This window comes from Octodon degus, unplaced genomic scaffold (genome assembly GCF_000260255.1).
Source record: "Octodon degus isolate 3935 unplaced genomic scaffold, OctDeg1.0 scaffold00026, whole genome shotgun sequence".
Taxonomy (NCBI): Eukaryota; Metazoa; Chordata; class Mammalia; order Rodentia; family Octodontidae; genus Octodon; species Octodon degus.
In genome coordinates, this window is record NW_004524602.1 from 17,276,282 (window position 1) to 17,291,860 (window position 15,579).

Here is a 15,579-nt window from a genome sequence, read left to right on the forward strand (position 1 = left end):
GACACCCACAGAACCTAGACAGCGTCCGCAGAACCTATATAGCACCCACAGAACCCAGACAACACCCACAGAACCTAGACAGTGCCCACAGAACCCAGCCACACGCACCAGGCCCTCAGGGCAGAAAGGAGGCCACTTGGAGACAAACACCCTGTGGCATCATCCCTCTGGCTGCTCAGCACAGCTCAGCCCCACTCTCTTCCCCCCACCCACTCCATCTTGGCTGGCTAAGTGCTCGCTGTTAACAAGTAGCTACTGGGCCATTGCCTGGGTGAGCGCCTGCCCTGCTGGCAGAACCCCGGGCCAGGACTCCTGCCCTTCCTTGGCCATGCATAGGCAAGCCTGTCCATGCACTTGGGGTACTCAGGGCTTCTCTGGGGAGTCTTCTCCCCACCCACACCGAGCTACAGAAATCCGGCTTGCATGAGACACCTGTAAATCGGGGATTTAACACCTGCCTGGCATCGATGACGGGGTTATTGTAAGAACTTGGTGACAGAGTCAGCGCCAGTAGGAATGAATTTTCAAACACGAAATTGCTGCTGGTGGATAGTCTAAGTGACACTGAGTTTCCGAATGCCTTGCTTTTTAGCCTCGGAAGGAAGGATTTAGTGATGGGCAACAGCTGCCCAAGCTTCAGCGTGTTCCTGCTTTGTTTTCACCAGGTAAAGCCCTCCTGGGATTCGGTGTTTGGGGCAGCCAGGAACAAGAGCACTTCAGAGACCCCCTGGGGGTGGGGCTGCCTCAGGCAGAGCTGAAGCTTTGGGGGCGCAGGCCTGCAGGGCGGCACTGCTGGCGAGCCCCACCCCAGCCAGCGAGGGTGGGGTGCAGTGCAGTGTCCTTGGGGACTTTTCCATTTCCTGTCATTTTCAAACCTCCAGTCAAGGCCGGGGCTCAGCTTTCCCTCAAGGTTCCACTCAGCTCTTATCTCCTCTGTGGAGCCTTCTGGACTTTGTGCATTGAGTCATTTGCACACTTATTGGGTTGAAATGATGCCCCCCCTCACGTGCAGGGCTTGTGCACATGGCAGCAAATGGAATTTTTGTTTTTTTTGACCATAGGCCAAAGCAGGGAGCTAATGACTGAATGCTACCTTTTCTGCTGTTCATCTTGTTCCGGGTTTTTCACCATATTGGTTTCTCTTGGGAGCAGAAGCTGCCACATTTGTCCCCAGAAAGCTTCTCCCTGCCAAGGAAAGGCCAGGCCTGGCCACTGGAGAAGCTGTGGGCCCTGCCCAGCTGGTAATGCCCAGCTCTTGTGCAAAGAACTTCCTCGATCCTATTTCCAGTCTGCCAAGGCATAGCTCAAAATGGAAGGTTAATCGGCCGTCACAGTGACTATTTCCTACCATTACGAGGGAGTCTAGCTTGGGAATTTTTCTTCCCAAACTGCTTTATTACACTAATAAAAAATTTACAAATTGCTTTCTTTTCAGCAGGCTGAGCTCTTATTTTGGAAGAATACATTGCCATGCATGCTCAAGTTTTTTAGAAAACACAAGCCAAGGGAGCTAGATGTGAGGGCAGGAAGTGAAGGCTGCCGCCCCCTTCTAGGGGGAGAGGCTGGGCCACCACAGAGGTTTTGTTCTCTGTGGCACCCTGGGGACCAGGCAGAAGTGCTAAGGTCTGGGCCCAGGAGCAGGCAGCTCCAAGGGGAGGCGCTGGGCCCTGGAGCTCCCCACCTGGCCCAGCAGAAGCTCATGAGCACCCCCAGCCAGCCTCCCACCCACCTCCTGTCACATTTGGAAGCGATGTGCTTTTAAAGCATCGGGCTCACTGACGTGCATACACTGGAGGCGCACAGGGCTGAAACCCTTGAGACATAGGGCTGCCACCATGCAACCCGGCTCCCGATGGCACACGTCCAGGGTGCTTCCTCCGTAGCTTTCCCCCACAGTGGTAACACAGGACACACACAGCCACGTCTACTGCGTTTGCACATTGCTTTTTTTTTTTTTTTTTTGTACTAGGGATTGAACTCAGGACCTTGACAGGTGCTTATGCCACTGAACTATCTTCCCAGTGCCCGTTTGCTCATTGAATGTGGGTGTACAAACACTCCTCGGTGCTGTCAGGAATGTGTTTTATTTTTGAGACAAAATCTTGATGTGCAGTTCAGGCTGGCCTTGAGCTCACGTTGTAGCCCAGGCTGGCCTTGAACTTGCAATGATTCTCCTGCCTCAGGCTCAGCCTCCCAAGTGCTGGGATTACAGGTGGGATTACCACCACACCCTGCTGTAGGGATATGTTTCCCTAAGATCTGTTTCCAGACCACCTGGGACTCCCTGCCCTGGTCCTGCCCCTGGCTGGTGGGCGGGGGGAAGGGACCCCTCTTGCATCCCTTGGACCCACTGCCCTTCCTGCTTCCGAGCAGGAAAAGCTATGCACATGCCTGGAAACAGAGCTTACTGCAGAGGGGCTGCTCTGTCCCCTCAAGAGGCTTCTCCCAGCCCCAGCCCCAACTGCACCTCCTTGTGGTGGTACCGGGAGCCACCTTACTCTGCTCCTGAAAGCAACCTCCCAGCTTGTCCGATTATCCCGTGGGGTGAATTAAAGAACTAGCCCAAGTCCCAAGTCCCTGTGCCAGGGAGGCTGGTGCCAGGTGTCTGTCCCATCCAGGGCAGTGCCCTAGCAGGGCTGCAGGACAAGGGTGTCTGGAGATGACTGGGTTCTTGTGGAGTGAAGAGGAAGCCAGGGACCTGGCTCACACCCTGAGGTCCTTCCTGCGGGGTGGTCAGCCAGGTGCCCTGCTCCCTCCCTCTGGAGCAATGAATCCTAGGGAGTTTTTGAAACATTCAAAGACTCCCTATCCTCGGTGGGCTTGAAACTTTTTATATATTTTTAAATCTACGCCTATCTCCAGCAATGCACATGGACACTTTTTTTTTTTTTTTTTTTTTTCGGAACTGAGGATTGAACTCAGGTCCTTGCACTTGTCAGGGAAGCGCTTATTCTACTGAGCCATCTCCCCAGCCCCACGTGTACACTTTTGACGTAGTTAGGATCCAATGTTATGTTTAAAAGCTAGAAGAAAAGTCATTATTGAACTTTTGCGAAGGTCCCAGGTCCCTCCACTAGTGGCCAAGCGACAGCAGCCCCTGCTGCTTTTGAGAACCCCTTACATGAGGCCTCTATAGGAGGCCATGGGATACCCTGCCCCCTGTCCCTGGCACAGAGGAGTCTACGGTCTCTGATCTAAAGGCGTGTGCCGCAGTGCCGGTGGGGAGGCTGTTATTTCAGAGCCCCTTCATTTCTGGCCCCAAAGCTTCTGGAGTCTGACTGGCAGGTATGGAAACGAGGCTTGGGTAGAGGGTGCTGGAGTTGGTGCTGTCACTGCTCTTCTAGGTGGCCTATTTTGGGAAGCTGTGCTTTGTCTATTTCTGCGTAAGGAAAGCTTCGGACCTTCCAGGGAGGCCTGTCCTTCAAGGTCCAGATACTGCTCCTCCTAGGGTGCTCTGCGCATCTGACGGGGCAGTGAGCTCCGCCTCACTGCTCCCCTCTGTGGGTCTCACCGTGTTCTATGCCCTGCTGCACCAGTGGGTAGGTGGGTGGCTTACCCGCCCCACCCTCACTGGTCTCCCTCATGCACTATGTTGACCCACAGGAAGGATCTTGTTTTTTTTAATTTGTTCTTTGGAGGCAGGGTTTCAGTGTGGCCTCGAACTCACAACAATCCTCCTGCCTCAGCCTCCCAAGTGCTGGGGTCACAGGTATGCATCCCTAGGCCCAGCTTGTGTTTTTGTCTTTATAAGCACTGTTTTGCCACTTTCTATTGTAAGTGTCTGTCTTCTGTTTAAACTCAGAGACTGGTCCTAGGTGTAGCAGGGTCTGAGGCCTGAGGCTCGCCCAGGTGAGCCCGAAGGGTGCTGACTGGTGCAGCTTCATGCCTGGGGGGCAGGCAGTGCTGGTCTGCCCCCGTTGGGCCAGTGCATGACTGGGGGTTCTTTCAATTGAAATTGAGGCAGAACACCATATTTATTAAAGAATAAATGATAAAAATATGATCTTATGAAATATATATATATATATATATATATATATATGTATCTCCATATAGTCATAGAAGGCTTTTAGAGGCCACAATATATTTTCACTGAGGAGCTTCCATCGCTAACATTAATGAAAAGTAGACTAATTTCTGCTTCTAATGTTGTACTTAAATTTATTGGTGACAGAAGCCCCTTATTCCCAGCTTCCGGGGCTGGCGCTGCACCTCGCCAGGCGGCCAGGAGGCTCCTGCAGGGCTCTGGGAGGACAAGGACCAGCTGCCCCAAGCAGCATCTCCCAGCCAGTGGGCCGCACCCTGGTGGCAAGGACGTCCTCGCCTGTGTGGGGCTGGATTCTCTACATAGACGCTATAGAAAATGACACGTCGCAAAGCCTGGAATACAGAAAGAAGCGGGAGCATCCCGTCGCCTGCGTAGGCACACACCAGAGGTTTGCAAAATTTGTTTCAAAAACAGTGTCATTGTGGCTCGTTTGGGGCTATGATTTGGAAAATACAGCTTGTTTTTCATAAAGCTGCGTCACGTGGGTGAACAAGGGTGCTTTATTGCTCTTACTTTAAAGACATTAATGAAGGATTCTACAGTTTCTCTTTTCTTTTTCTTGCCTTTTTTTTGGTATCAGTTTCAAACTCAGGACCCTGCACAGGCCAGAGAGGCGCTTACGTCACTGAGCGCGCTTACGTCACCAAGCTAGCTTCCTGGCTTTCACAGTTTCTGTTTTGTTTGGGGCCTCAGGACTCTGCAGAGACGCAAGCAGGGCCACGCCTGTGCCAGCGCTTGAACTCCAGCCCGTTTCTGGGGTCATGGCGCTTCCCTGGGCAGTGGGCCCACGCTATCTCTGGGCTGTGGCACCAGGCCAGAGTGGACGGCAGGGCAGACCTGAGGGAGTGTGGGGTGGAGGCTGCCAGGGTCCGGCCCACGCACAGCCAGGCTGGGCCCCAGCAGCCCCGGGACCTGGGCAGGACATGGAGCTGCTGGTGAGTCAGGAGGGTGAGGGTGACTCTGCGTCTGGCCTGGCCCATCTGGGTGCAGGTGCCTTGGGGGAGCCGGTAGGAAAGGGCCAGAGGCAGGCTGAGGAAGAAGGGTCCCTGAGGGATCCCGGAGCTCAACGGGGGCCGAAGCTCCCCAGCCTCAGTGTCTTGGGGTGATGGTTTGCTGGGTGAAGGTCACTCACTGCATGACAACAGCACGTTTGGCAGTGCCCCTGGACTCTGTCCCTGCTTGTGATGCCTAAAATTTCTCCAGATACTGCAGACTGTCCCCCCGACAGCACCTGGTACAGAAACCGCGGACAAGGGCTCCCTCATGGGGCGCCGACACCCCAGGAAGACATCAGCCATCACAGAGGCCCGGGATGCGCCTTGCAGGGAAGCCAGAGGCCTCCGTACCCCAAGCCTCCCTCCTGCAGGCTCTCTGGCTTATCGTTGCCTCGTGCTTCATCGCTTGGGTCAACCAGGACACAGAAAAGTAGCAGCAACAGTTTTGAGAAAAACCTGGGTGACACCCAGAGCCGCGAAGGAGGCTGCACCCCCCCCCAGCTTCCAACACCAAGACACAAGGAAGTGTGCTATGTTCAGATGCGGTCTGCTGGGGTGACGAGGATGACTGAGCCTCAGCCGCAGGAAAGGGGCAGGAGGCGGCGTGTAGGTGCCATGCAGGAGGAGAGAGGCCCAGGGCGCAGCTGCTGCGTTTCCACCCACGCAAAGTCCCCAACTGGCGACGCATTTCAGGTCCTACCTCAAGGGTGCAGGGAGGCTCGGGAAGTTGGCCCAGGTTCTGTGGCCGGGAACCTACAGTGTGCCTTCGGAATGAGCTTATGCTTCAGTAACGAGGCACCAAACAAACACAACACCATGGGCCCAAGGACTGCGACACAGGATATCAGCCCCAAGCAGACACCAAGGAGCAGAGCTTTTTGTTCAAGGGGAGAGGGTCTAGAATGTTCAGGCACGTGCCCTGCTGTGTCCCAATTCTCAAAGCTTTTGGAACTCGCTTCAGGCACAGTCTCTGAGAAACCAGTACCAGTGCCACAGTGTTCCTCGCTCGTGATGAAAAATAAAGGCCCAGATACCCAGCTGGGCTTCTCAGCTGGCGGCTTGGCTAATGCGGCCATCATTTATTGACTGAACACCTTCTTCCTCTGAGAACCTGATGCCCACCTACCTGAAGGGGCATTAGGAACTGTCTTTGGCCAACAGTCTAGTTTATGAAGTTGCAGACAGAGCAGGAGAGAGACTGCTGCTCAGTTCTTACGGAAAACTTTGGCAGAAAAATAAGGACCAGAAAATACCCGAGGAGGTCTTTACCTCAGACCCAATGAGACGAGCAGCACTCAAATTCCTCTCTTCAAAGACAGCCAGGCAGTGCCCCAGCCCCAGCAAGAGCAGCCTTCTGTCCAGTGCTCTGCTCCCTGATTGCAAATTAACGCTCAGGAATTCCCCAAGTCGTTCATTCTCTGCTGACGTCTTAGCTCCTCTGCCTCCCAATCACCGCCCCAAGAGGTTGCGCCAGGAGCTGTGGGCTCTCGCACTTCTCCCACAGTGGTTTCCTAAGATCTCAGTCCTGTCTGCAAAGCGCTTCCTGTCCCCATTAATCTGCCACGCTGCTCACAGAGCCTCTGGTGGGCTCGCAGGCCAGCGCCGTCTCACACGGTGAGTCTGCCCCACGAACTTACGAAAGCAAAATCCACACCTGCCTCTAGAGCAAAGACAGGCTCTTACCTGGATCCAGGCTTTGTCCATGGGCACAGGGCTGGGCGAAGATGCAGAGAACCAAGAAAATAGCACCGCACCGGGCGCTGCCCATTCTTCCTGCCTCTCTCGGGTCCGAGGTCTTCTTTCCAGTTGCTGGAGCTAGAGAGACCAGCATGCAGGTTGGTACTTGGTGAGGGAAGTCTGCCCATTAATCATTAACCTCCTCACCTGTCCTCCAGTCCCCGGACCCTTGCCTCACTGCCCCCAGCCCCACACTTGACCCTGTCTCACCCTGAAAGGATGCATCTATGGAAGTACATTTTATCCTGATATGCTTTGAAAATCAAGTGTCTTGTCCATTCTCACCTTCTTGGGCCCTGGCCATAGTTCCATGTGAATCCATTTGAGATTAACGTGTCCTATTTGGAAATTCTGTCAAAGGTCAGGGTAGGTGGCATTGCCCAAGTCTCCTCCGACAGCAGAGCAAAGGGACGAGGACTGCACCAGTGCCCAAGCCCCAGAGTGACACGCTGCGCTGCTGTGCTGGGCCCTGCAGGTCCAGTAAAACCGCTGACCCTGGGGGTATTCGCAGTACAGTGGGGACCATTCCTAGGGCTGACGGGAGCGGAAATCCCTGCCTCTCAGGGTGAGGAGGAGCCGCGAGAGGTGCTCAGACGCCCATGCTGAGCCCCTGGAGGACTGGCTGGGCAAAGGCTCAGTGGCGAGGCTGCTCCTGTGCTCCACCTGCATCTTAGAGTGACTTGAGTTTAAATTTTTTTGCACAGGTGCACACACACACACACACACACACACACACACACTTCCTGCTGCATGCCTGGACCAGATCCTGTGCTAGGCACCTGCGATACGCAAGTGGACATAACACACAAAGGTCAGAGTCCTTATAGGGGTGGGAGGAGCAGTTGGTGACAGCAGAAACAGCAGAGGTTTGTGTAGATTGGGCAATGCACTGAGGGCGAGGGCAGAAGCGTGGCTTAGTGAGATGAAGGCGGGCGGTAGTGGCGGTTTAAAACGGAATGGCTGGAGGGAGTCTTGAGGGGAGGTTGGTCTTGGAACGGAGCTTTGATGGAGGTGAGGGAGCAGCCCCTGGGGACAGCTGGGAGCATCAGGTCATCTGGGCCAAGGCCCTGAAGCCGGTGCATGCCTTGTGTGTTCCCAGGGTACCAGGGGAGCCAGAGAAACGGGGCACCATCGTCACTTGTCTTCGCCTTTCAGGGACACCATCGCTGGCCTTCAGCTCCTGCCCTGGGAGCCTCGGAAGTCATCCTGAGAGGATCATGTGGTGCTATGGGCCAAGCTTCTAAGGGATCACTGATGTGCCAGTGAGCAAGGGTGAGGGGACAGGTGAGGGCAGCGTGGCCCAGCAGGACGGTGTGGGGTCTGATGGGTGCGGGACATATTTTAAAAGTGGAGCTGAGAGGATTTTCTGACTGCTGGGATCTGGGGGGTGGGAAGAGGAACATTAGGAGGGCTACAGGGTTCCGACTGGCGCAAGCAGAGCAAAGGCTCCCACCCGCCGAGGCAGGGCGCTATGAGGGAGCGGCTCTGGCCCGTGCAGCCCCAGGGGGCTCTTAGACTGTGAGTGCCAGTGGGTGGGGAGATGCCCCAGAGACTCCCGCCTGGAGCCTGGACACGAAGGACTGAAAAGCTCCAGTGGTCGTGACCCCGAGCCAGACCCTTGCTGCGTGCTGCCCCAGGCCTCTGCCTCCTTCCCAAGGGCTGCCACTTGGGGACCACGTGACAAGCACATGGCTTCTGATGGAGATTTCTGCCCGACACCTAGCTGGCTCCTCCTGCCCTGCACAGACAAGGGCAGCACTGCAAGCTCCATGTTCCTTCTATCCCTTAAAAGCTGCGTCCCAAAACCAGTGATTGCCTTGCCCGCGTGTCTACCTACTCTTGTCACTTCTGTGCTGGGCACTGCCAGAACCACCCTGAGCCCTGCCTTGATTTGTAGGTGAGTCTGCTGAAGATGCCCACACATCCAAGCGGCTGCAGATACCAGGGGCACCGCAGCCTTCCCTGATTACTTCAGCACTGTTCTAGTTCTTGGAATTCCCACCCAAGGTCCTCTCTGACTGCTCTAGAGGAAGGGCTTCTGCGCCCACTTAGACCTACCCTTTCCGCCTCTCCCCCAGTTCCCACGGGTCCATCGCGGTCCTGCCTTCCTGTGGTTTTGAGGCATAAGCTCTGCAGCTCCCCAAAGCTGGCTCTGGAGGCTGCTGGGAGGGAGAGGGCCATGGCCTCTTGGGAGAGGAGGAGGGGTTTCCGGAGCCTGAGGTCCTGGGTCTGCATCTGTTAGCTTTCTGGGACATCCATGTCTTGGTGAGTCCCATTTCCTTGCCTACTAAATTGGGGCGAAAGCTGGGCATGGTGGTGCACACCTGTAATCCCAGCAGTGGGGGTGATGGCAGGAGGATCACTGAGAGCTCAGCGCCAGCCTGGGCTACAAAGTGAGCTTGAGGCCAGCCTGAGCTGCATAGCGAGAACTGGCTCAAAAAGACAAGCCAACAACAATTTGCACTCCACTTGCCTGAGACCATAATTTGAGAGATCAGTTTAAGAGGAATGTAGACCTTGGGGCTGGAGTGTGGAGAACATCCATTCGGTTTTATTTGCTTTGGTTCTGGGACTCGGCCTCAGGACCTTGTGAGTGCAGTAGATGCTTGTGCCACCGAGCTCTATCCTAGCCCAGCGGGCTCATGTTCAACCTGCTCCCAGGTTCCTCCTGTCCCTCGAGCCTTGAGGTCGATTGCCACGCAGAGACCACCTGGGGTGTGTGAGGAGTGTAAGAGGCTTCCGATTTTTCTTTTATCACACTTAGAAAGTTTATGTCTGCATATACACGCTTGTACTATATCAGTGCTCTACTATTTATAAGCAAATAACTCCTCCTACGTGGGGCGGGGTGGCGTGCTGAAAATTTGTGAGTTAATAAAGATGCTTTTGTCGAAGAGGTGATGTCCCTGCTGCAGAGGGTTGGAGGCCTTCAAGACACCATAGCGATGTTTTTTCTTCTTCAGTGCATCCGAAACAGCCAGTAGAGGCACTGCCACGGTCCTTGTCATTTCTACTTCCAAAGAAGCGCAGGGGCTTTGAGGTTTGTGCAGTTTCCAGGGATTCAGAGCGGGGCCCCGAGCCCCTCAGAGGCTGGAGCCTGCAGTGGGTCCAGCCCCGTCCCTGCACAGCCCGGTGGCTTCTCCCTGTGCAAATCCTTGAAGACTTTCGTCTGGCTAATGCTGCACTCAGGTTCGTAATCCTCAGACTTAAATAATACTGGCTTTATAATTAGATTCTCAAGAGTTGCCCCATGCTTACTCTCTTTTAATTTGAAGAGCTGCTCAAGAAAATAGAGATTTCAGGAGACTGGCACCAAATGGCCATGATGACCTGTAGAGAGACCTGGATGACCTTCAGAGTGACCCAGGTGACCTTCAGTGTCACAGTGGTGAGGGAGTGAACTGGAAGACAGACGCAAATGCTTTGTAGGGGCACAGAGGGCCAACGCCAGGGACAAGGCGAGAGGCACTTGCATTCTCTAGTGGACTTCTCTTTCTCTCGACTGACAGTGCTGGGTCCGCCGCCGCTCTAAAAGGAGGAAGAACCAGGCTGCGGTGCTTGCACTGTCACTGCCATTTCTCTGATTTTTCCACTGAAATATGCAGGTCCAGAGCCATGTCTTAACAGGAAAAAAAATCTGTGTCTCACCAGAAAAGGGCCAAAAGACTGGGGACACTGGGGCACCAAAGTGCAGCCCAGTTCTAATAGCACCGAGCCTGATGCTCCCCAGGCTGGCTCTCCCTGGCACAGAATGGGACCCTTTTACTCCTCACCAATTCCACGACCAAGATGAAATTTACAAAGTTTGCAGGCTTGTGACAGGAAAGAGTCTGTCTCTTCCACTTTTTCCTGGGGCCAGCCTTCCCCAGGGAAATGACCCAGGCTCTGTCTTGTTACCAATCGATCTGTGTGAACATTCTTGTGCTATTCGGGGACACAGAAAAACAAGCAGAACAGGGTAAAACAAATAGGGACGCCTGATTCGTGTGGGCTGACTCGGGACCCTCCCTCGCTTGGAAAGGAGTTGGGTTGGAGTTTAACCTTGACTTATCTATGTTAAAAAATGAAACATATGTAAATAAGTGAAGGGTGAAAACAAGATTGCAGAGGGTATTTTAGACGATGGAAGGAACAAAGGGTCTCATGCATTTCAGCGGTGCTTGTCGTCCAAGGGTGTCACACCTGGTGACCAGGGCCACTTTGCCCAGCTCTGCCTCTATTTCTGTGACCTCTCTCTGCCTTAGGTTCTGCTTGTGTCAACTGAGACTGTGAAGATTAAATCATGATTGCTTGGAAAGCTAGAAAAATTAAGCCCTTTTGATTTTGTAACAGATGAGGTAGGGATTATTTCTCCTGTTTTACAGGTGAGAAAACCAGGCCAGAGATTCTTTGTTCCAGGCCATGTGCCTGAACAGTGCAGACTGGACCCAGAACTCTAGGTCCTGGAAGCAACAGTCGGGAAAACAGGACAGGAATAAACACAAAACCCAAAGCCACAGCGGTCCTTTATTGTGTCTTGGTGTGGAGGATCGAATAATCCCTTGTGTGGTTTTGGTAGTCCTAGCACATGGAAGACCTTTTCTTTCCCTTTGTGTTATGCTTGGAAGCAAAAAGAAATGAAGACTTAGGTTGGCTCCAGGCAGCCACACAGACGGGACAATGTGGTCCTGGATGTTTGCCTCGTGGGGTGAAGGGAGCACTCGTCCCACAGCAGGGTGCTGGCGGGCTCTGTGGGGGTGACGTGCCACAACTTGTGCAGTCAATCGGAGCAACAGAGGCCTGTTCTGGGAGGACGCAGCACCCTCGGCCTGGGAACTCTGTGGGTGCCGCACTCCTGGCTGTGGCCTTCCAGGATCTCGTCCTCACCCTGGTTCAGACCAGCTGGGGGCACTGGACAGATGGGCACAATCTCCACCTCGCTCTGGCAGCTGGTCTTCTGAGAGGATGCTGTGCCTCTTATATGTCTCAAAGGAATGGAATGGCTGTGGTGCCCACATTCGTGGCTGCAAGAAGCCAGGCCCCACCCCGGTTGTCCCCTTGTTTTCCTGGGACTCCTATCAGGCCCTGAGAAGCTGGTTACTCACTGGGTCCTGGGCAGCATAGGCAGTAGGGGTTGAGACTGCAAGAGTCTGCTGTAGCCACGCTTGAGAATGCAGCTTTAGCTGAGGCCAGCTGTTCTGTGACCTCAGCTAAGCCTCGGGAGGAGTCCCTCGATGCAGGCAGATCATCCTGGGCTACAGCGGCAAGCCTGGGGGCAAGCGGGTCGCCAGATTGCCCAAATCCATATGACAGTAAATGGCGGGAAGAGATTCCAACCATGTTTGCTAACTCCAAGGTCCGTCCAATGAAGACAGCCTTGCCAAGCACGGCAGGATTGGTCATGAGATCTCAGCTAAAGTTTTATTTTTAAGCGGGATGGTGCCCTGCTCCCGCACTAGGTTTGTCCAGGTCACCTACTCATTACTGCTTACAGCGAGTGATTCCAAGCCCTTTCTCAGCCATTTCATGGAGACAGTCCTGAAATAAGCCTCGTGGAGGAAAGAATTAGTAGGGATGTGAGGACGGGGTTGGGCTGCATCGTCCGGAACAGTTTTGTGATCGGCTAGGGAAGTTCTGTGTGAGATCCGTGTGGTCAGGGGAGGCTGTGCTGTCCAGGGCTCGGCTCAGTCTGCTGGGGCAGTGCGGCCCGGCAGGTCCTATGGGCTGACTCATGCCGGGACCTCCAGAAAGCAGCAAGCGGGGCTCTCTGGCGTGCTTTGAGAATCTTATTAAGAGATCATCTCTAAAGGAAAAATTATGATCTCAGTTCCATAGTGAGGAGGCGGGTAGTGGTGTTCAGAAGAGAAGCGAGCGCCCACAAATTTACATGGGAAGGAATGTGCACGTGGAAGCGGAGGTAGGCTTTCCACAGGACCTGGCTGAAGCCAGTGGAGCTCCTACAGGGTGGGGTCAGTTTGCATTTGATGTTGGTCGCCTCCGAGTTGCTGAGCTCTGAGACGCTCCGCTGCTGGAGTTAGGCAGGCAGGAAGGCCGGGCTGGGCGTAAGCAAGGCATCATTTTCCAGTGAAGCACAAGCATTTCCCTGTAACTCCTATTGCCAAGAAGTGACAAGGGCACCAGGTGTGACTGACCACACCTGTAATCCCAGGACTCTGGGAGACTGAGGCAGGACGATTGCATGTTTGAGTCCAGCTGAGGAAATTTAGAAATTTGTTATTTTTAAAATTTATTTATTTAGTACAGGGTCTCGCTACGCCCCTTGGACTCGTAATGATCCTCCTGTCTCAGCCTCCACAGCACTGGGATTACAGGTGTGCGTCACCATGCCTGGTTTCAATCGCTGGCACGGTGTGTCTGGAATTCCGGGGTTGGCTCGGCATGTGGTACTGGAGATTGAACCCGGGTTCTTGCACTTACCAGGCTGGGGTTTAGACCATTGAGCTATCTCACCAGCCTGAAATTTAGAAATTTAACAAGATGGTATTTCAAAGCAAAAAATAAAAATGAAGTGGCCGCTGCTAATGTGTGTGGCAAGGGGCACTTGAGGCCAGACTGTGGAAGAGCTTTTGGTTCAAAACGTAGCAGAACCCAAATGTGCCCGCAGTCTGTCGTGTTCCTCTCATCCCTGAGAACAGGCTTGCTAACCACAAGAGGTCCAAGCGGCACCCAGACTATTCCTGCTTTCACTTTGCTTCTGTATTTGCGAAGTTCTTCTCAGTCACAAAAGAGCCTGCCCTGCCTGACGAGCAGAAATTCACTTGCCCGGCTGGCTCGGGGCTCAGACTCGCGTACGGAGCGCCTCTGTGCCTACTGGTGCGATAAAGCTTGGTCCCCCCACTTCTCCAGGTGCTGCTGGTTCCTTCACTTCCCATACGCCTAAAATTGCTGGAACGAGACCAGAATTGTAGGTGTCTAGGCAGTAACCCAAGGCGTTAAACCCCTGTGCTTGGTGGGGAGAAGCTGTGTGTCCCTGCAAGGTGTGTTTTGGTTTGTTTTTTGATTCAGGGTCTTTCTGTGTAGCCCAGGCTGCCTGGAAACTCTCAGGGATCCTCCTTCCTCAGCTTTTGAATGCTGGGATTACAGGCACACGTACCACCCTGGTGTGTGTTTTGTTCAAATAAGGTCCTCCAGAGAGGATTGCAAGGAACTGGCTTAAAAGCCGCCCGGAACTACACAGCCTTTTGTCCCCTGAAATCTCACGCTGAAGGCCTGGTGCCACTGTAAGTGCTCTGTCCAGAGAAGCGTGATGTCCTCTCCACACGGACAGGAACGCGCTTGCCTCTCCAGCAAGGCCGAGTCAGTCCAGTCTGACCACACGTGGGTGTCCCTGTCACATCCTCATTTCCTCCACTCACAGGATGTGGCCTCCGGAGCTGTCCTCCCGTCTCCTCCCCAGCTGCAGCCACAGCCCTTTTCTGCTGTCTCCGGGCTGTGCATTTTGGCTCTGCCTTCGCTGCAGGGGCAGGCGCTGTGCCTGGACTTGGGACAGAGACTGGACAGGAGCGGGCAGGAGAGCTGGCTCGGAGGTCAGTCCTGCCTTCAGGAATCTCGGGGACCTACAGTGCAGACAGCAGAAGCTGGGTCTCCTTTCTCCCAAGGCTGGAGGGGCAGGTAGGGCCCTGACATAGTGACTGAGAGGAGTGGCTGGGAAGTGAGGCCCAGGCCGGAGCAGTGGACGCTGCTGGGAGGAGCAGAGACCTGAGATGCAGGGACTGAGCTGCTACAGCAGGATGGGGACGGACACAGAGACAGGCCTGGCACTGTCAGTGCAGTGCCTGGGTGGGGGCATGGCTGAGAACAGAGCAGGGGTGAGTTGTCTCAGAGCCAGAGCTCAGCAGAACGCCCTGAAAGTGTGGCTAGCTGATCCTTTTCTTTCTTTTATTTTCCCCCGGAACCGGGGATTGAACTCAGGCCCTTGCGCTTGCCAGGGAAGTGCTTATTCCACTGAGCCATCTCCCCGGTTATTTTCTTAACCTAACAAGGGGCCCAGCAATGTGATCTAGCCGTGAGGTTCTGTAAGACATGACTGGGAAGGCAAGCAGGGGCCTGCAGGGCGATGAGGGTTTCTGGGGGGGAGGTACTGGCCCAGGAGGGGAGCCAAAGCAGGGAGATAGACAGGAGGCTGGACTCCAGCGGCCCAACAAGGCTTCAGGGGCGGCGAGAGTCTCTGGCCGGGAAGGAAGCTCTTCTTACCTCTCTGAAGAACGTCTTTGTCCTGTTTGCTCATTCAATAGCCGCTCCATCTGCCCACTTCTGAGTCAGACCTCCCCGCGTGCGAGCCAAGGGCGACGTCACCTGGGCGGAGGTGCGTCCTCCTGCGCAGAAAACTCCGGACCGCCGAGGGCTCCCTCTGGCAAGCCCCGGGAGCCCCCCTGGGGTTCCGTGACCCGGGCCTGTTCGCTGTCGTCCCGTAAATGCTGCTTTCTGCTTTCACTCTTCTCAGGCTGCTTCTGACTCTACCTTGCGGTTCTTCCTGGGCTGAGTGAAGAAGCCAGCTGCAGGGTGAGCGCGCAGGCTGCACAGGGGGCGCCCGGGCTCTGCCCCGAAGGCTGGGCGCGGGGCCACCGGGGAGCTGCTGGCCACGCACTGTGCTCCTGTGGCCAGCCGGGGCGGTGGCCTGTGACACCGCGCGTTCTCAGGGCAGTGTGCGGCCGGCTCGCCTTGGATCGCTCTCGGGCTCCTTCCCGCCCCCTTTCGTCTGTTCTCTCTGGCCCAGCTATGCGCCACTAGGCTGCCCTGAATCCCACCCTGGGGACGTCTCTGCTCCAGCCTGCTTGCTCCCTGGGGTCCGCCCTGAAT

At 54.8% G+C, this 15,579-nt stretch overlaps 1 protein-coding gene across 1 annotated transcript in view; it reads right to left on the bottom strand.

Annotated features, from left to right (window-relative positions):
• Nucleotides 1-7,099, bottom strand: part of Lipc (lipase C, hepatic type) — a 105,342-nt gene extending 98,243 nt beyond the window's left edge. The window contains exons 1-2 of the mRNA XM_004628960.2: nt 7,066-7,099; nt 6,727-6,858 (exon numbers count right to left, since the gene is read on the bottom strand). Coding sequence (XP_004629017.2) covers nt 6,727-6,858; nt 7,066-7,084 — 151 coding nt within the window. The 5' untranslated portion in view covers nt 7,085-7,099. The remainder of the gene's footprint in view (nt 1-6,726; nt 6,859-7,065) is intronic.
• Between the last annotated feature and the right edge of the window lie 8,480 nt (nt 7,100-15,579).